The sequence below is a fragment of the Pyrus communis genome, chromosome 3 (assembly GCF_963583255.1).
Source record: "Pyrus communis chromosome 3, drPyrComm1.1, whole genome shotgun sequence".
NCBI classification, from domain to species: domain Eukaryota; kingdom Viridiplantae; phylum Streptophyta; class Magnoliopsida; order Rosales; family Rosaceae; genus Pyrus; species Pyrus communis.
In genome coordinates, this window is record NC_084805.1 from 2,477,184 (window position 1) to 2,496,675 (window position 19,492).

The 19,492-nt window shown below is 36.9% G+C and overlaps 3 protein-coding genes and 1 long non-coding RNA gene across 6 annotated transcripts; 1 reads left to right on the forward strand and 3 right to left on the reverse strand.

The window, feature by feature from the left end:
• Nucleotides 1-2,343: 2,343 nt before the first annotated feature.
• LOC137730206 (probable serine/threonine-protein kinase At1g54610) lies at nucleotides 2,344-6,232 on the reverse strand. Its single transcript, XM_068469277.1, has 7 exons — nucleotides 5,627-6,232; nucleotides 5,089-5,370; nucleotides 4,683-5,000; nucleotides 4,352-4,573; nucleotides 4,041-4,135; nucleotides 3,075-3,168; nucleotides 2,344-2,824 (listed from the first exon to the last, which is right to left on the reverse strand). The coding sequence occupies exons 1-7, from the start codon at nucleotides 6,035-6,037 to the stop codon at nucleotides 2,531-2,533; spliced, it is 1,716 nt and encodes a 571-aa protein (XP_068325378.1). The 5' UTR covers nucleotides 6,038-6,232; the 3' UTR covers nucleotides 2,344-2,530.
• Nucleotides 6,233-8,260: 2,028 nt separating this feature from the next.
• LOC137727648 (uncharacterized) lies at nucleotides 8,261-9,596 on the forward strand. The gene is made up of 2 exons (XR_011067832.1): nucleotides 8,261-8,562; nucleotides 9,149-9,596. It is a non-coding gene; the product is annotated as an uncharacterized lncRNA (long non-coding RNA).
• Nucleotides 9,597-9,866: 270 nt separating this feature from the next.
• LOC137727647 (light-harvesting complex-like protein OHP2, chloroplastic) lies at nucleotides 9,867-11,770 on the reverse strand. Its single transcript, XM_068466473.1, has 2 exons — nucleotides 11,159-11,770; nucleotides 9,867-10,196 (listed from the first exon to the last, which is right to left on the reverse strand). Exons 1-2 carry the CDS (start codon nucleotides 11,614-11,616, stop codon nucleotides 10,082-10,084), a joined length of 573 nt encoding a protein of 190 aa, XP_068322574.1. The 5' UTR covers nucleotides 11,617-11,770; the 3' UTR covers nucleotides 9,867-10,081.
• Nucleotides 11,771-12,720: 950 nt separating this feature from the next.
• LOC137727646 (uncharacterized) lies at nucleotides 12,721-17,825 on the reverse strand. Of its 3 annotated transcripts, XM_068466471.1 has the most exons (4): nucleotides 17,668-17,820; nucleotides 16,732-16,871; nucleotides 15,637-16,284; nucleotides 12,721-13,080 (listed from the first exon to the last, which is right to left on the reverse strand). In XM_068466471.1, exons 3-4 carry the CDS (start codon nucleotides 16,185-16,187, stop codon nucleotides 13,011-13,013), a joined length of 621 nt encoding a protein of 206 aa, XP_068322572.1. In that variant the 5' UTR covers nucleotides 16,188-16,284; nucleotides 16,732-16,871; nucleotides 17,668-17,820; the 3' UTR covers nucleotides 12,721-13,010. The 3 variants fall into 3 exon arrangements, with proteins under 3 accessions (XP_068322572.1, XP_068322571.1, XP_068322573.1); XM_068466470.1 differs by lacking the exon at nucleotides 16,732-16,871 and having other exon boundaries at nucleotides 17,668-17,825; XM_068466472.1 differs by lacking the exon at nucleotides 16,732-16,871 and having other exon boundaries at nucleotides 15,637-16,259; nucleotides 17,668-17,815.
• Between the last annotated feature and the right edge of the window lie 1,667 nt (nucleotides 17,826-19,492).

Below are 19,492 nucleotides of genomic sequence, written 5' to 3' on the forward strand. Positions count from 1 at the left end.
AAAATATTTACACTAGTGGATACCACAAAATCTTATGTTATACTTGATGAAAATATAAATAAACTCTCAAGTGTTAGTGAATCTATCGTTTTGATGGGATACGCTTCCTACGAAACTAATGTCAACGATCCAACCGTCAAACTTGTTTATATATGCTTCAAGATCGCATACACCAAAAATTGAAAAAAACAAACATTCAGAGATCAAGTAATGAGACAAAACTTTTCGACGGTTATAAATGAAAAATCACGATTTAACGGTTATTTTAACTCCAATTTTGATGATTTTTTATAGCTACACTCCTTGACCCTATATGAATACAATGAATGAATTCGATCTTCAATTTAAAATATTTACACTAGTGGATACCACAAAATCTTATGTTATACTTGATGAAAGTATAAATAAACTCTTAAGTGTTAGTGAATCTATTGTTTTGATGGGATACGCATCCTACGAAACTAATTTAAACGATCCAACCGTCAAACTTGTTTATATATGCTTCGAGATCGCATACGCCAAAAATTGCAAAAAACAAACATTCAGAGATCAAGTAAAGAGACAAAACTTTTCAACGGTTATAAACGAAAAATCACGATTTAACGGTTATTTTAACTTCGATTTTGATGATTTTTTATAGCTACACTTCTTGACCCTATATGAATACAATGAATGAATTCGATCTTCAATTTGAAATATTTACACTAGTGGATACCACAAAATCTTATGTTATACTTGTTGAAAGTATAAATAAACTCTAAAATGTTGGTGAACTTATTGTTTTGATGGGATACGCATCCTACAAAACTAATTTCAACGATCTAACCGTCAAAATTATTTATATATGCTTCGAGATCGCATACGCCAAAAATTGCAAAAAACAAACATTCAGAGATCAAGTTATGAGACAAAACTTTTTGACGGTTATAAATGAAAAATCACGATTTAACGGTTATTTTAACTCCGATTTTGATGATTTTTTATAGCTACACTCCTTGACCCTATATGAATACAATGAATGAATTCGATCTTCAATTTAAAATATTTACATTAGTGGATACCACAAAATCTTATGTTATACTTAATGAAAATATAAATAAACTCTAATTGTTAGTTAATGTATTGTTTGGATGAGATACGCATCATATGAAACTAATTTCAATGATTCAACCATCAAACGTGTTTATATATGCTTCGAGATCGCATACGCCAGAAATTGCAAAAAACAAACATTTAGAGATCAAGTAACGAGACAAAATGTTTCGACGGTTATAAACGAAAAATCACGATTTAACGGTTATTTTAACTCTGATTTTGATGATTTTTTACAGCTACACTCCTTGATCCTATATGAATACAATGAACTAATTTGATCGTCAATTTAAAATATTTACAAAAGTGGATATGTACCACAAAATCTTATGCCATGATGATCTATGAAAATTGAGGATTTTGTAAAAGGAATAACATGTAAGCTTTGAGTTCCATTGGCAAGGTTACATGGTCGTTTAGATTTTTAAAACCCTCCAAATCTCATGAACAATGTTATTTATTTTAGTGAAAAATTAATAAAATTAATAATAATTATTGTAGAAGTGTGAAAAATATAATCACTCGTAATAAAAAACTTTACAACTTTCATTAAGGGGTCAACTCCGAAATTTAGTATGCATATACTGATTTAGTATTATGTTTTACATTTTTTTTGGGTCAAATTATGTTTTTCATTTTCATTTTTATTGATTTAAAATATATTTTTCTTAACGGGTAACGGGTCGGGTCATATTACCTGAAAATGTTAACGGGTTGATTTCGGGTCGGGTCATATTACCCGTTTACTTTAACGGGTATTACACGACACGACCCGTTAAGCTATCGGGTATGACACGAAAACGACACGAACACGAGAAACACGACACGAATGCCAGGTCTACTTGATGCTTATCGAATATGGATCTACAAGTCAAATCAATATCCGAATAATATCTGAATTCAAATATGGATTAAGGCTGATCCGATTCGAATTACACCCATTTATAAATATACATGCATGCAATTATGCCAAAATAGCTGTAGAAAAGAAAATAAAGCCTTCACAATAAATGAATCAAGAGTATGAAATTTGTGAGTTCATTGGCGTGCAAAACTGTGAAAAAACAAATTTTAATCTTTAAGCTGTCACGTAGGTAAACAAACTTATAGAAGAGCCACATTTGTAGAATATTTATTGACAATGTTGTGAGAATGCATTTTTACCCCTATATCGTCGAGTTTCTTTTTAAGAATTTTTCCGGCCATATGTAAGAACTTTCGGGTTTCAACAGAGAATGTGCCGTCATTGGCCGTAAAGGACAGAGCATACGCTATATTGGCCGGAAAGCTAAATCAAGCCCCCTAAACACAAAACCCTAATCACAAATCATTGCATTATACACGAAACCAGACATTCATGTTGGCAAATATTCAGTAGAGGGGGAAATGACTATAAGAAAAAGATATGGTGCAGCTCTATATGCTCATCAAATGGGGCCTAGTCATCAAGAGCATAGAGTTCTAGCTCCCTTGGATTGAACCTTCTGAATTCTCTGTTGGATGCAGACCTGTTAATCTGATTGTCTTTTGTGGCACGCGCTTTAGACTTGGGTAATGGAGGTAGGTTCTTGACGTTCTTAGTAACACTTGAAAGACCTTCAACTGGGGAGAGGGAGAAGATCGGGCTTTCCTTCCGGCCTTCCTGGTTTGCACTGGAGGAGTTGCTACTAGTAGTGCTTCCTGGCTCACCTTCGAAATTTGAACCAACGGTTTTCTCCTGCTCCTGAAGACCCTATATGCATATTACATAATCTTTAGAAATCACCCTGTAAACATATCTCTAATGTTTCACGATCAGAAAGGTGTGCCGAGCAGTATAGGTGAGAAGGGCTAGACGAGGTTCCTCTCGTCGATAAGGGCAGTACATGCATGACAGATTGGCTAGCCTAAGTTAATTGTGCGATTGTTCATGCGCCATAAGAAAAAAAAGCTTACACAACAAGAGGGTCCCCTGAACTCCGAAAGCAAGGAATTATATTTACCTGGTTGGAAGATGCAGAAATTTCTTTTACTTTCGCAGCAGATACATCTTGTCTCTGGCGCTCACGTGTTCGAGACCGCCTTACTTTCCTAGACCTGAAAATAGCAGAAAAATAATCAGTTACTCAAGCAACGAACTGGACATCAAATCCTCGCATTCGGAAATCATTTTCCAAGAACATTAAAGCAACAATAATGGTTTAGAAAATAATAAGTAGCACCTAAAACAAGGTACTACCTGATTCCAGACGGTAAAACTATGCGTAAATGGTTTCAAGGCATTGATCCATACAGGTTAATACATACTCTTCCTTTAAAACTACCACTTGAATTTGTGCTAATTAGCAAATAGCCTCCTCCATTCGCTCCAGCCGTCAACCATATAGGTTAGTACATCCTGTATTCACATTCCTTCAAATTCCACCATTTTCTATCCTTTTGAATGCAACGATTCCTTTACCAAACTAGATCAAAGGCCCTTTTTCTTGTCATTTATTTCCTTTGTGACCTCATCCTCCATGTTGACAGGGTTAACGCACTCTAAATGAGAGTACTTTATGTTGGTTGTTTAGGAGTTAGGGGTTTTAACCATGGATCAAATAGTTTAAATCCTTAATTACATTTCATGGCATGCTTGTGTGCTTATGTGTGCGCATTCATGGGTTTAGGACACAGGATCATGCATCCTCTAATCTGGTAACTCCCGAAATCACACACTACCATACAATTGAAGGATATACGCAGTGTGATCTCTAGAATCTCTACAGATTTGTGCATGAATACGTTCATGCACCTTCACATTTAATGCAAGCAGAATCCATCAGAGACGTTATTGGACGGAACAGGTGGAAAACCAAATTCACTTAGAAAGACAAGGTTAATGACATTGAACAAATTAACATGGTGACTATGTCATGCTGTTAAATACCTTCCTTATCGATCTTAAAGAAAAGAAAACGTCAACTTACTTTTTATGCTCATTGGCTAGTTTCAATTCATCATCCGCATTGTAGATTACAGGTAGACCAGAAAGTTCGCATGCTAAGGGGCTTCTGAAAAAGAACTGTAAACAGAACTCCTTTTTAGTATATAATGTTCAAAAATTAACTCACGAGTCATACATGCACTTGCAAGACAAATTCAACACCAAAATAAGAACTCATACTATATGTCATGGATGCCTAAAAACAAGAATCATAAGGAACAGAAGCTACTGGAAAAACATGTAGTTGGTAAAAAACTTTTCATTGTAAGAGTGAAATTTTCAATTTGTACTGACTTCGTTTTTTAGAGCCGAAGATGCAGAGCCACGGTAGGCAGGATCTAAAGCAAGGAGAGTGCTCAACAGACCCAATGAAGAAATAGGGAAATCCTTGAAAGCTTCTTGGAGATTGGGTTTGTACGAACGTGGAGGTCTAAAAGTTGTAGATAGCTTCAGTCTTTTCCAGTAGTCCTCTGATGGTGTGCCACAAAGCCTGAAAATCCTATGAAGTTGCTCAACCTGAAAGCAAGTAGAATGTGTTTGAGCAAATTAGCCATCGATAGTAAGATCATAAACTCGTTCTTCTCACCTGGACAAACACACACGCACATGCTCAACATTGAATTACCTCTGTTCTACCAGGCAGAAGTGGTCTCCCTGTAAACATTTCAGCCAAGACACAACCGGCACTCCAAAGATCAATGCCAACACCATAATCTGTAGAACCTAACAGTAGCTCAGGTGCTCTGTACCAAAGTGTCACAACTCGGTTTGTGAGAGAGCGCTTAGGGTTTTGCACATAATAGTTTGCAAGCCCAAAATCTGCAATTTTTAGCATTCCACTTTTATCTAACAATAGGTTTGATCCCTTGATGTCTCGATGGATAATTCCCCTCTCGTGACAGTGCTGCAGACCTGAAAGCAATTGATGCATATAGCACTTGACCTGTGTCAATAATTCATGTTAGAAACTGAGAGTCCAATGAATCAAAGAATCCAAATTCAGAATCCACGAGTTAGGAAAAAACTTAAACCTGTGGTTCAGTAAGCCCTTCAGGGCTGGAAATAATTCTTGTCAAATCTGACACCATGAAATCAAAAACAAGATAAATGCTGTACTGCATTCTCGAGGTAGCCAATCCTTCAAGCTTGACTACATTGGGATGATCCAGTTTCCGTAAAAACATAATCTCTCGTGCCATAAATTTAACACTCTCAGGTTCCGATGTATCAAACCGGACCTTCTTCAAGGCAACGATTTTTCCAGTGTCCCTGTCTCGAGCCTTGTACACATTGCTGTAGGTTCCTTCACCCACCTACAACAGCAAAACATTGCCATAAATTTACAAGTATATACTTTTCTCATATGCCAAGCACAAAAAGTGAAAACCAAAAATGAAACAATTATCAAATGGTCCCTTAGCTTTCCGATTGCATCCACAAAAGCACTCTAGAATCTACAGAACGATCATAACAATACAAGTTCCAAACACTAACAAAGGAACAGAAAAACATTCATATCACTGTTCTAATGAATTCAAGTTGAGTGACAGTAACATAACGGAATCAAACCTTATCGAGCTTGTCGTAAGAGTCGGCACTCTTGGGAACCAAGCCAGCCAAAATCTCTCTCGAAATATTATCAGTGAGCCACTTGGGCCATCCATCCACTAACTCCTCATCCACAGAAACTTTATAAGAAACTCTCTGACTCCCATCATCTTTCTCTCCCTCACTACCACCAGTTAACGCCGCCGCCGTCGCCCTTTCATTGCTGCTGCTGCCGCCACTGCCATGCTCGATATTTGAAAGTCTGGACTCACCCCTCTGCTGCTGCGGCTTAAAAGGATCCCTATGGAACTGTCCAGTTGATCGTCTGTGACCATTAAGCGGCCCTTTTGCGACGTGCCCATTATCCAGTTTGAGCTTCTCTAGCCCACCAGGTGCGGAGTTCGTGAGAGGCTTGGCCTGAACTATTCCCATTGGCTTGTGGGTCGAGACCGGTCCGGGGTTTCTTTGAGTAAGAGGAGGGAGGAGGAGGAACGAGAGAGATGAGGAGGGAGGAGGAGGAACGAGAGAGATGAGGAGGGGTATTAGGCGAATATGCGGGAATCTTGGCCGTCCATGGGCGGCCAATTGGAGGCATACTGTGCGGGAGAAAATAGGGGTGTTTTGTCCTTGGTTCCAGTCTTGCCTTTCTCGCTCAATTGAAAATCCGGAGTAAAAGAGGAGGGAAGGATTTAATCGACATGTGTCAACCATGTGACAATTACATCCTTTCTATTTAATTTTTCTTATTTTGGTCAAAGACAATATTTCGTCCTTTTCTATGTATTATTTTACCTTCCTTCTTCTTGACATTTGTTTGCGGACTAAGATTCTTCTATGCAGGCACGGATGGAACTAGGGACCAGGTGGTTTTAGGATCCTTTGAATTCAAAAAATATACATGTAAATGTTTTTTTAGGATCCTTCGATGATTTGGTACGAATCTCTTTTGTGCATACTAGATGTTTATGTAATGTATGTTATACATATCTCAACATGTTGCGTTGACAACACTCGACAAGTTCTCTCCATATCACTCATCAGATTGATTCGGCATATGCCTATATCTATTGACATGTGCATAACAAACCCACCAAGTGAATAAACCAGCTTTTTAGAGCTTTACGAGTTTGCGCTATGTTCCTATTTAACATTGAGACCCTGCATGATTCAAATTCTAAATCCGCCAATGCTTCTATCCATTAATCTTTAAAATAAAAAAAATAAAAAAAAATAGTTGATGTCGTTTGACTTCTATCATCTCCACTGTTAAACATATAATTACATGTTATACTGATATGCTTACAAAAACAAAGATGTCCATCAACTCTTGACAAAGTTGAGGATTCAGCAACAAATATAATCTGAAATCAAAATCAATCCAAACAAGACAATAAGTCCGAGTCTTGTTTGAATCGATATAGAGATGGATAGTAGCCTAAATAGTAAATACCAATCTTTTGTATGAAAGTTAAATTATTGGATTCATATGAGTTTTCCTAAGGAATTCTAGAGGGTGGATGCTTTTCATGATATAACAAGCACCAGCGAGAGAGAGAGAGAGAGAGAGAGAGAGAGAGAGAGAGAGAGAGAGAGAGAGTAATCAACCTTAATTGTGTGTGTAAGTGACTGAGTCAAAGGAAAAGAAAATTCATATCAGATTTTAATTCAAGCAATTCAATTATATAAGCATACAATAATTAATCCTAAAGTACCGACTTTTAAGTTTCAGATGGCAAAGTGAGATTGAAATCGAATTTCAGAGAGCAAAGTGACGGTTTTTGAGTTTGAGGAAACTAAGTGGAATCAAAATTGAGTTTCAAAGAGTAAAGTAACGACTTTTAAATTTTAAAAAATAAAGTGAGATCAAAATCGAATTCCAAAAAATATAACTGAAAATAAACCGTTTTATACCAATTTAAGGAGAGACCAGTTTAGCTAAGCCATTAAATACATCAGCAATGCCTTAAAATGGTTCAAGGAGGAGCCCTTGAGGACTCGAGTCTTCCAATGCAGTAGACATTTATTTAGTTCGTCTTCTTCAATAATTAGTCACAATAATGAATATAATTATGGCTTAAAAAACTCAAGATTTAACAAGAAAATAAAACACCAAACAACCATGTAATTAAAACAAAAAATTGATACTTGACACGAAGGAAGTAGTCAATCATTCATATATATATATATATATATATATATATATGTATGTATGTATGTATGTATGTAATCATCCAAAGTGAGTCTTGTATAATGCTAATGTGAAAAATACTATGTTCTAGTTTATGGAGTCAAAAACTTTGAATCGTACAGTTACTATACGACAATCGAATTGAATGACTTTTTCTAGAACGGTCTTTAAATCATGATGAAGATAATGAACAATTCTGATTATGGCATTTGTATGGTAAAATAATGATATCACGTTAATGGGGAATGAGGGCTTTCTTCTTATTTGGAAGGAGTGAAGTGTTATTTTGGCCTGATGTTGACACATCAACATCTAAGCCTGGATGGAGAGATTTTTCAATATGTTTAGAACACAGAACGGTATGTCATATGTTATCATACAAGCATAAAAAAAATTTTTACTTACATAATAATATATAACATATGTGCCCGTGTTCCTAAGAAATTAAAAAATCTCTCCTTGTCCTGATGAGTCCATTCTGATGAGATGAGCTGAGATGAGATGCGAGTGGCCAAGGGAGGGGCCAGGCCCCATGGCCTCAACCAATAGCAATAAACCTATTTGGTTGGCCTATTTGGTTTGGCTGCCCGACTGACGGGCGATCTCACAAGTCTCCCTCCCCACCCGAAAAAGTAATAACCTTTCATCTTTGCTCTGTGTCTTGGGTTCGCCAGTTTCTCCCACGGCCAGACTTGAATCTTGATTGGTAAGAAACCCTCAAAGCCCTCGGCTCAGCCTCAAACAGGAAAATTCAAGTTTCTCTTAAAAGGTATTTGCTTTAATCCATTTTTAATTTTGTTTTACTTGTATAAAATGTGGGTCTTTCGCAAATAATGGTGAAATTAGACAAAAAATCGAATCGCAGCGGTGAAAATATATGAAACCAGGAACGGAGATATAAGAAAAAAGATAGAAAATGCAAACTAAAGTTGATTTGTAGTTTCAATTGTGTTTTCTAATTTACATGTAAAATTAAAAACATTCAGATTTTAATGGTGGTTTATCTGCCCTGCACTTTGTGGTGTTGTCTAATTGGAGTTGTAGATCATTTCTATGATGCTCTATGGATATTGTGGAATTTACCAATCATACCACTACCGAAACGTTGTCTTGTAGACGTGAGTTAGGCTAGTTGGCTAGGGTAGTGTCAACCTCCTCTCACCCAGGTTGTTCACTCGTTGGCATATTAAAGTAGTTTAGAATATCGATGAGTAAGAGAAAGTCTTGTCGTGTTTAAGTTTTATGTCCATTATTTATTGAAATCAAAATGCAAATTCAATCCATCAATAGCTACCTTGATGGCCAGAGACAGCTTTGAAAGTATGTAAATTGGAAAATGTTATGCTGTGATTCAGGAATTTTAGTCTGCTGAGATGTGTAACTATCAAGCTTGGGAAGACGATTCTCTGCAGGGTGAAGATTATGCACAGAGCACGGCAGATGGCGTAGATGTTGGGGAGACAAGGTGGGGAGCGCGGCTGGCAATGTTGGAAGCGCGGATAGCTCGAGTGGAGGCTAGGGTGGAAAAACTGGAGGCAAAGATGCTGTATCTGCAAAAGGGAATGCGTGTTGTTTGCGCGCTGTTTCTGGTTACTCTTATCTATGCAGTTGTCAAGTAAATGTTAGGGGTGATTGGCTGGTTAGTTTCAGCTGTGTATTGCTCTTCTTTGTCTGTAAAATATGTAGTTCGGCATCTGAACTGATGATTCTCTCAACTGCAAAATTTTCTTGCATCGAATCGCAGGTTTAGGAAAGTGGTATCTTTGTTCTTATGATGCTTTAGAAGTACTTTTTAGTTTGAAATACGCAAAAACAAATAGGCGTTAACGAGTTCAACTCAAATCATCCTGCCATGATCTGCATAATCAACCTGCTTTTCGAGCTGCATTCATCTTGCGTGCTCCAAACATCACAAATCACTGCCGCGGACTCTCGCTCACCAATGCTAGAAAAACAGTTATAGATAGTTTGTGGTTTCGGTTTCACCTCTGACCTGCCTCTCAACCTTTCACCCATTTTATTTTGCCTTTCTTTCAGTTTACTTCAAAAGGAAACAAACCGAATACAAAAATGTTATCAAACGAGCTCTGAGGAACTTCTTCTATTGTTGAAATCCTGGTAAACATCGTAAGTAAAATACAGCAGCGTATGATAGCCGAGTATTTCTCGCAAATGAAATTTAAACAAATTACTCAACAAAGTTACAAGTGAAACAGTGAATGTATCTGCAGTAGCTCCAGAGACAAGAAGGTATTGAGGTTTTCAACATCCCACCGGGCCGGTGTATATCATTCCAGATCTAGTATTCCGAAATTCGAAAGAAGTATCTTTACTTGATCAACAAAGTCCGAGCCAGTTGCATACTCCGTTAGCATTCCAACAGCAAAACCGAACATTGCCCATCTGTAAAGCCAAAATCACAAGTACAAGAGAAAGAAGATTACAGATCAACAAACTAAACTATGCCACAAGCATACAGACCCAAATAGGAAGCAGAATTCCTTTCCTTCTTGCCGGAAATGCAAGTCGTTTGGTTGAGGGATCCAACAGAACTGACAAAATTGGCCACAGAATGGAACTTGATTCTAATTTTAGATTCTATTTTCTAATTTCTAAGTAGGGGTGTTGGTGTGTTATTAACATTCGGAGTTTAGGCAGAGGTTCCTCAGCAATGATTAAGCAAATCTTCAAAACCAAATTTTCAATTCTTTGGCTTAACTTGTTAAAAACCAAATGACCGAAAACTGATAAATCAAATACGCTTCCCAAACAATATTATCTAGGTAAACGCAAACCTTCCTACTATCCCCGAAAGAGAAGGCAAGAAGGCAAAAACCCCTCTGATATTAAAACTTTTGATGTCACAACAAATAAGTAAAACTATAGAAGTTGGGTGCTTTGAGACGAAGCCTCTCTATCTCATTTGTGAAGAACAAGCTGACTACAACATCAGTACCACAAGTAGACTTGCTAATATTTAATCGAAAACCGGTGATTTAATGTCAACAGGTTCAATTGAAGGAGGGTAGCCAAAGCTAAAAGAAATAGGATGCAACTCGAACTAAATGCATCTGACATACTCCTTGAAGGAGCAAAATCCAAAGATATCATCGAAAGCCCGGTGAATTTATCATTTCGTTGGTCTCACACAAGTGGAGCTGCTCTTCTTTAGGTCTGATAGATACATGTGGATGCAATTCTTAGGGTTTGCTATATAAAAAAAAAAAATTATTGATTTGATCAGCCATTTTTCCAGTAAGATTTTAGATTCATTTCAATTTTGATATAATCTTCACCTAATCCAAACCCTAATCAAGACAAACAAAACTGCATACACCCAGATAAACAAATTTAAAAGCTTTTACCTGCCATTGCTAATCTCGTTCTTGCCAACAAAGCCAAAGAAAGGACCCTGGTTAGCTGCCTCAAGCTTCTTCTGCTTGAAGTACTCCTGAATCTCCTTAGCCTTCTGCCTCTGAAACTCCAAGGTCACCACATTCTTGTCCTCCAACATCGTCAGCCCGGAAACCTGGGCCGGATTCGAGGGCTGCTGAGGCGGCGGAGAAGGAGACGGAGGAGAAGGAGGGGTTGGTTTGAGAGGGGAAGACGGCTGGGAGGGTTCTCGGAGAGAAGGAGCAGCAGGTCTTCTGATAGGCCCTTCAGTCTGGGAGCTCCTTATGCTAATTTTTACATGGTAAGGCTTTGTTGAAGAGGAAGAAGACAGCATAAAAGAATGATTTGAAGAACAAGAAGAAGAATGTGAAGAGGAAGATGATGATGCAGGTGGGATTTTGATGGAGGGGAAGGAAGATGCCACTGACATTTTTGTGTTCTTTTTCTTTCTGAGTTAATTTGGGGTGCGTGATTTGTTTGTGTTATCCATTGAAGCAGTTGGAGTTGGGAAGTGCTTTTTGTGGACAAGGTGTGGCCAAGTTTCTGTGTAAAAGGAGATGGCTGGCTTCCTTCGAATTCTAATTCTAAAGTCAGTTGGTCTTGTGCATGCAAGAGAAGTCAGGTTTGTTGGCTGGCTTGAGTTTGGCGCCTTACGCCTTTTCTAATCGCGAGGGACACGTGCCAGTTATCCGTCATGTTATTTTTGGAGAAAATGGTAATCATATATCATTTTTCGCTTACTACACCGATGTTTAAAATATTGACATACGATGAAAATCGATATGAGAATTTATAGAAAAATCGATTGATCTATCGATATAGATATCAGTTGTATTTGACGAAATTGTGAAAATTTGTAACATGACGGATGTATCAACTCATTTAAATTTAATCGAAATTAGAGAAAAATTTACCCAAAAAAAAAAAAAAATTCCAAAATTTGAAATCTTCAATGGGTTCTGCCAAATTTTTTATAGTGAATAAGTAAATATTATCGATATTTATTGATTTTTTTTATATCTCGCCGATAGAGGCTGAAGTTTGCACTTCATCCCCTTCTTGTTATATCAATCCTTAATTTTTCGAATATTTTAACATAAATATCTACAGTTTTTTAATATTTTAAACACTGTTACACACTTCTCTTTATTTATGCTTATCAGAGTCAATAAACCAAGCGAAAACAAGAGAGCATTAAACAAGAGTTGCAGAGAGAGGAAAATGGTGAGTGATTCTATTTTGGTTTTGGAGTCGCACTGCAGAGAGAGAGCCGACAATGCTATAAGAATTCAGTAACCAGAGCGCATAGACGTTTGTCACCCAACATCTTTCTAATCAGATGCATCCGACACCCGTAGTACCAATAAATCTCTTCCAATTACGCTCCTAGCTCAACATACGCGACGGGGACGAATGCTAGGTTAGAATCCGACACAAAAAGGGATCGTGGTGGCATTCGGATCACCTTATCTTGAGGCGACATCAATCATTCTTCAAAGGTTTTAGGACTAAAATTTGTATTGCACTCAAACCATAAGGACAAAAAAATAATACATTAATTATGACAAAATAATGAACAATGCAGTCACACAGAAGGAGAAGAACAAACAAAACCCACAGCAACCCGATATACACATGAAAGTTCATTCCGACGGGCATAGAGAGAAATAATACTCCTTGGTCCTTGCTACGGTGGTATTCTGCACGGTGCTACTCAGAAATAAGTAAATCAACCAAACAAGCTATGTTAGCAGTAAGTTACCTGATGCAGTATTTGCATCCAAAGAGCAGAAATGCCCAAATCATCATCAGGTAAATGCCAAACTACATAACCACACACGAGCAACTTTTTTCATTCCCATCGTCGAATCCATCATCTGATCCGTCCGTTTCACTGCCAATACAAACATGTTTCCATCTCAGCAAAAATTATATGTAGTACTAAATAGAGACAATGAAAGAACGCGAATGCAAGAAAAATATATACTTCCTAAATTGCATAGAAAGCGAGAAAAGCACCTTGCAGAAGAATATATGACATAAAAATGTATAAATATGATGCTTTTGTTTTTTAGATCGTGGGAAATAATAACTTTTTCAAATGGGAAACCTGAACTTGTAATGGATAAAAGAAGATGTCCATCAAGCTCAGCTAAAAACCAGAAAAAACAACAGGCGAATCAGCTTGTAGCTCGAGAATAGAATGAATTAACAGAACTGAACAGCCCTAAAAAACAGAGATGTTAAAAATCAGCTCGAGAATAGAAGGATTTTATTTTCATTCATTCATCTTTACTTTCATCCCTCTATCCCACCACCCTTCATCGCTCTCATATCTCAAGCACAACATACAGGTAAAGACCACCACCATGTACCTTACAAATTGACAAATAAAAGGGATGAAGGATTATGGGCTCTGATCACAGAAGCTCTTACAACAAGAGCTCTGATACCATATTAGGCAACCACTACAACTCAAAAGGTTAAGTTGTTAAAGAACGGACCTTAGCAAGCCAACCATTTTTACCCAAATAATCTAAAAATAGATTAAAGCCACAAATCTTCTAAGGGTAACTGCCTTCTCATAAACCTAAACCACTAACATCAAGGAACTGAAATCTCTTGGCAAACTTGCAAAGTAAAAAGACAATGCCAAAAGGATATGATGAATACTCTCAACCTCGCCTTTGAGCATAATGCACAACCGGGGATATAACAACCATACAACTTTTTCCTTTGGAGAAAATCACATGCACTAAGTTTCCTATGGGCCACCAACCATGCAAAAATCTTCACTTGAATAGGTGCACTAAGGTTCCAAATTAAAGCTAAAAATGGGTCATAAAAGTCTCTAACAAAATGAATCAACTAGATTCCAAGAAACATATGAGAAGGTGAAAAGGAAGCAACAGAAGACATTAGCACATTATTGTACATATGAAGAAAGTGGAAAAATGATTCACGGTGCTAACTCTCTTCCCAAAACCAAATTTAACACCTACCAACAAAAAGGAGCATTATGATTCAACAATCTTAACCAAATTAAGAAAACCAATTGTCCTCCCCCAAAGTACATGAGATAATACATCCACAAACTGTAACAAGATATTTGCGTAGACCCCTTCCGATAAAAAAAGTCCCTCAATCCCATTATAAGGAAATGAGGGAAACAGGCCACTCTACCTACCTAGAAGCTCTAAGTTTACCCTTCAACCTACCATAAAAAGTAAATGAGGAAAGAGCTGAACAAAATCTCAATTTAAACACCTTTGCTGAATTCCTATACAGGTTTGTAACCAACTTATGGGTTGGTAAGCTCTAACTTGCCAAGTTGGAGGTTCGTGGTGATTAAACAAATAGCCTTAGTTCAAGCATTAACAACCCAACAAGTAGATAGCTCCTAGTCATAAATCGACCTAGATTTCCCAATTATACAACAAAACTATCATTGAAAACCCATATGACACTAGGGGTGTGTTTGGACGAGAAACTTCCAAATTACAAGGGATTTAGGCATAGTGATGAAGAAATGGATCACAAAAAGTTTGAAATGAGGGATTGGAAATGCACCACATGAGCATTATAAAAGGCATGATCGAGGGATTTGAAAATTACTACTCGGAAGGGTCATTTAAATTCTCTATCACATACCTTTGTTGTAATGCTCATGAAGTGCATTTTCTAATTCCTCTTATCTAAATTTTTGTGATCCATTTCTTCATTTTGCCAAAATGCCTTGGAATTTGGAAGTCCCTCACCCAAACATACCTTAGAGATATATTCCTACCATAATCAAACACATCTCGTCCATCCTTCTGAAAATCTAACCGTCTATATTTCTCCTCACTAATTGGACACCTACCTTAAATTTCACCATCTCAGATATATGTGTCCTTATTTTAATGCATGTGAAAGGTCAATGACTCGTAGAAGTCCATTACGAGTGATTCTGCTCTTATATTCCAGTACTTGAGAGAAAACACCCAATTAAAACCCTAGAAATGAGGCTTAGTTTCTGGGAGCCTACAGTTAGGGCTGGTTTGGTATTACTGTGCTTTGAAAAAAAGCTGCTTCTGCTGTGCTGTGAGAATAAGCAGCTGTGAAATAAAGCAGCAGAGTGTTTGGTAAACTTTTTTGTAAAAGTGCTTTTGAAAAAAAGAAAAAAAAAACAGTATTATAGTGTTTGGTAAACTTTTATGTAAAACAGATGTGAAAAAAAGCCGGTTTTTCAAAGCTGGGTTTTGCAGCGGCTTGTTTTTGGCTTTTTTTCACCCAAAACTATGAAAAAAAACTGAAGCTGAATGTTTACCAAACACAAAAACAGCTCCCAGCTTTTTTCAGAATCACCTCAGTACCAAACCAGGCATTAGTTTACTCTAAGTTCAACTAATGGCCTAAATAAAGAATTAGAGACGCGTTTAATAATATTGTGATATAAACTTTAATATACCTGGGTTCAAACTCCCTGATTTCAACAAGCTCACTCCCACAAACATCTGTCCACTGCACTTTCCTCCTTTCCACATGACCAGGAATATCACTACCTGGTTCACTCAATGCTTCACATTCATTAGCACTCTCCACAGAAAGTGGAGTTCTTTTGGAAGGTTTCTTCAGGCTACTTTTAAGGACAACCTTTCTAGCAATATGGTCATCATCAGCACCAGCAGTATGATCCTTGCCTTTGTCAGAAACAAGAGACCCAGGCAAAATATCCTGCTGTTGGGCAGGGCCCACTTTAAGAGGAGATGGAGTGTCGAGCCCGGCGGAAGCGCGACCAAAGCAGACAAAGGAGGCGCAGCCGCGGGAAAGTAGGTTCTTTGTGGAAGCCAGCTGGAGGTCAGTGTCAGATTCTTGATCCACCAACCGGTACTGATTCCACGGCGAAACTCTCATGGGTTTATCTTCGTTCTTCTGACCCAAGAGAAGAAGGGCCAGGCCCTTGCTATACCCAGCAGCTGAAGATGAGAAGAACCCTCCTCCTTCTACTGCAAATAACATCAGTTCTACTCATTTGATCACCAACATGTGTTTTCTATACAGTTGGCCTCTACTCAGATGAACCAAATCCACCTGACTTTCATCCACCAATAACTCACTGTAAGAATAGTGAAATATAATCAGCATTTGCATCATAAATCTACCAAGTTACCAACAGAAACTAATCCAGTTCCCCAATTTTTAAATGAAGTGTGCATATATTGTAATATCGGGCCAAAGCAGGAGTGGAATTCCGCACTTAATCATGTTCCACACATGCACGTGCCTTTTCAAAGGTCTGTTGTATTACACCTTTCCAAAGAAGGGATTCCTGTTTATGGGGATGTCATGTGAGCCTGACATGCAATCTGGTCCAATGATCTATATTACTCGTATTTCAAGTTACTTCAGAAACCGTTGAGTTATGTAACTATGACCAGACAAATAGACAAACACTATGTTCTAGGTAAATACTGAAATAATCATGATGGTAATCAAATGGCTAAATGATTACATGGTTCAAAATTTTGAATCAATAGAGCAGATTGCTATAGACAGTCCTTACTTTTCTCAAAATGAGGACATCCTTATTAAAGAAAGACCATGTGCGCGGTATTGTTGTCATGTAAGACAACTGACTTGTTTTCTTGCCATATTGCAGATCAGGACCATTGATCAAATACACTCATGTCTGCATGTGTCAGTCTAATTGACAATCGGATTAGCATGATTCAACAAAATGCAGACACACACACACATACACACAGATTGTCAGTTAGAACTGTTGATCGAGTAGAATCGTGCTTGAATTCATGGTCCTGATTAACAATTTGAAAATATAAGATACCAACATCTCAAAGGAGATCATAACTATATATGCAAATATGCATATTCGTGAGCACAAAACTCATTAAAACCGTAGTCTTGTAAGACATTCGAAAATTTCAGAAAGATGTAAATTGGTATGATTAAGTACCAACTACCAAGAAACACACAATGGCTCGTGATCATGTAAGGTCAAAGCTTTTCCTCTTGTTCAAATTCACAACATCAATAGAAAGTTAATATAAACCAAATTCACAACATGTAAGGTCAACAAGGTTTCCGTGAGATGTTCAATTTATCGGAAGGCAGAGAATTACCCAACCATTTATAGTAAACTAAACTAGTCAAATTAGTGAGTTCTGCAAGAAACAGTTATACATTACCCATCACAGCATTCCAACAGTCACCCATTAAATTAAACCAACAGTAACTAATTACTCTAATCTTAAACAGTATCATATATTTATGAACAGTCACACAATTTTACATTTTCTATTTTTGAATTTTCAAAAGAAATCAAAAGATTAATAGACCTCTTAATTTGAACTGAAATTCCACTTTTTCTTTCGAGAATCCCAAAGGGAGTAAAGCTTTATTCTTTTCAGTCCCATCATTTTCTCGGGAAACAAACAGAAAACCAGATCAAAGAGAAGGGGAGGACAGTCAGCAGAAATACCTGAAGAAGTTGAATATCCAAGAAGTAGAGGGATCTCCAGACGTTTGGCGGCCGTCGAATCGGCGGCTATGACTTCTTCGATCGCTGCAAATACTAAAAAACCGGTGATGAATCGGAGAGAGAGAGAGAGAGAGAGAGAGAGAGAGAGAGAGGAATAAAAAAGAAAAGTAAAAAAAAAAAAAAAAAAGGGAAAAAAAGGAAAAGGAGTGGGTTTACTTATTATGGTTGGTATTATTTAAAGGTGGATAGGATGGTGACTCCCAGGAAGAATGATAGCGACGGGCCCTCATTAATTTGTTTCTCTTTTTTCCTTTTATTTATTTATTTATTTTCCTTCTACTTTTGCTTCACCGACTTCTGTCCTTTGGTAAAATATATGAATTATGATCCATTAGCATGATGCTCCCAAAATTTGAAAGTATACGTCAGTTACTACTATAGTTTAATCATGTTTATTTTTATCTATAAATAACAAGTTTTAAATTTAATTCTCGTTAAAAGTAAATTTAAATCACATTATTGTTAGTACACGTTTAGCTTACTTCTTCACTTCTTTAGTGTAGATAATATCGTTTATTAAAAAAAAATTGAAAGTATCCCACTGACAATGTGAATAGAATAAAATATTCAAATTATATGATTGTTGATGCACTAATGTGATATATAACACATAAGCGTAAAATTGTGTGTCAAAAAATGATTCAGGATTACAAAATACCTATTTTTTTACACATATTTGTACACCTATTTTGTAGACCCACTTTGTAATTTTTTCAAGGATTTGAACAGTCTATATTTCAATTCATCATTTATTGATCATTCTTACAAAAAAAAATTAGACAAATCCAAAATCATTAAGACATTCATTTTAAGTAAAGAAAATAAACGAATACGGTTTTTGCAAATAAAAAATACAGTGGCCATCATTTAATCCAACGATTATATGGTTTTAGACTTGAATGATTTTTACTAGACACAATATTTAAGGAAAGACCTAAGATAATTCAGATCGTTGAAAAGAAAATTACGAAGTGAACCTTATATGAAGGTGTCAAAACATGTGTCACAAAATTGGGTGCCCCCAATCATAACATGTATGTGTGTGTGTGTATGTATTTTATTGGATCGTTGAAATATATTACAGGGTAAGCTCTGCAAAATATATGTCAAGAAATGGGTGTCCCCCGACGCTAATTCATTAACCAAATTTATTTATAATAAGTACAGAAAATTGTTATTGACACTCCAAAAATTTAATTATGCACTTCTTGTAAGCGTGTTTTTTTTTAAATATAGAAAGTTTGGAGAGCTAAAATAGACATGTGATCTAATATCTTAGTAGATAAGATGTGGGGCTTCTACCCATATATCCCGGGTTCGAAACTTCTCACTCTTCTAAATTAATGTAACAATTTCAAATCCTCCCCCCTCCCCTTAATATTAGCTAACAAGGAGTGCACAACTAAATTTTGGGGAACCAATAATATTTTCCTGAGTAAAATACTAAAACATTGTCTTTCACAATATTTTGTATCAAACTTATATTTGACGTGCTCCTAGGGCTTAAAAATCAAGGTTTATACCAATTCAGCACACCAATATTTTTACAAATATAGTTGAAGTTGCCGAACCCTGTGCAGAAGATCCTAAACTCAGTAGTGAATTGTCTAACATTGTCTTCAATTTCTAGAACCCTAGGCTGAAAGTGTTTCTTCCTCGACCAAAGTTGCTGGGTACAAAAGTCAGCAGCACGTTTCGCCACCACACTCATTTGATTTGCCCGACCAAGCTCGGTTGCGAAGCAGCACGCCCGCACCAACATACA

What these genes read in the sequence shown, in the direction of transcription:
- LOC137730206 (XM_068469277.1), bottom strand. Translation starts at nt 6,037, where the DNA reads ATGGGAATAGTTCAGGCCAAGCCTCTCACGAACTCCGCACCTGGTGGG. An exon ending in AAGGGCTTACTGAACCACAG is followed by an intron (nt 5,001 to 5,088) that starts GTTTAAGTTTTT and finishes TTATTGACACAG; the next exon opens with GTCAAGTGCTATATGCATCA. An exon ending in TTTCTGCATCTTCCAACCAG is followed by an intron (nt 2,825 to 3,074) that starts GTAAATATAATT and finishes ATATGCATATAG; the next exon opens with GGTCTTCAGGAGCAGGAGAA.
- LOC137727647 (XM_068466473.1), bottom strand. Translation starts at nt 11,616, where the DNA reads ATGTCAGTGGCATCTTCCTTCCCCTCCATCAAAATCCCACCTGCATCA. An exon ending in AACGAGATTAGCAATGGCAG is followed by an intron (nt 10,197 to 11,158) that starts GTAAAAGCTTTT and finishes TTGGCTTTACAG; the next exon opens with ATGGGCAATGTTCGGTTTTG.
- LOC137727646 (XM_068466470.1), bottom strand. Translation starts at nt 16,187, where the DNA reads ATGTTATTTGCAGTAGAAGGAGGAGGGTTCTTCTCATCTTCAGCTGCT. An exon ending in ATCAGGGAGTTTGAACCCAG is followed by an intron (nt 13,081 to 15,636) that starts GTATATTAAAGT and finishes TTGTATTGGCAG; the next exon opens with TGAAACGGACGGATCAGATG.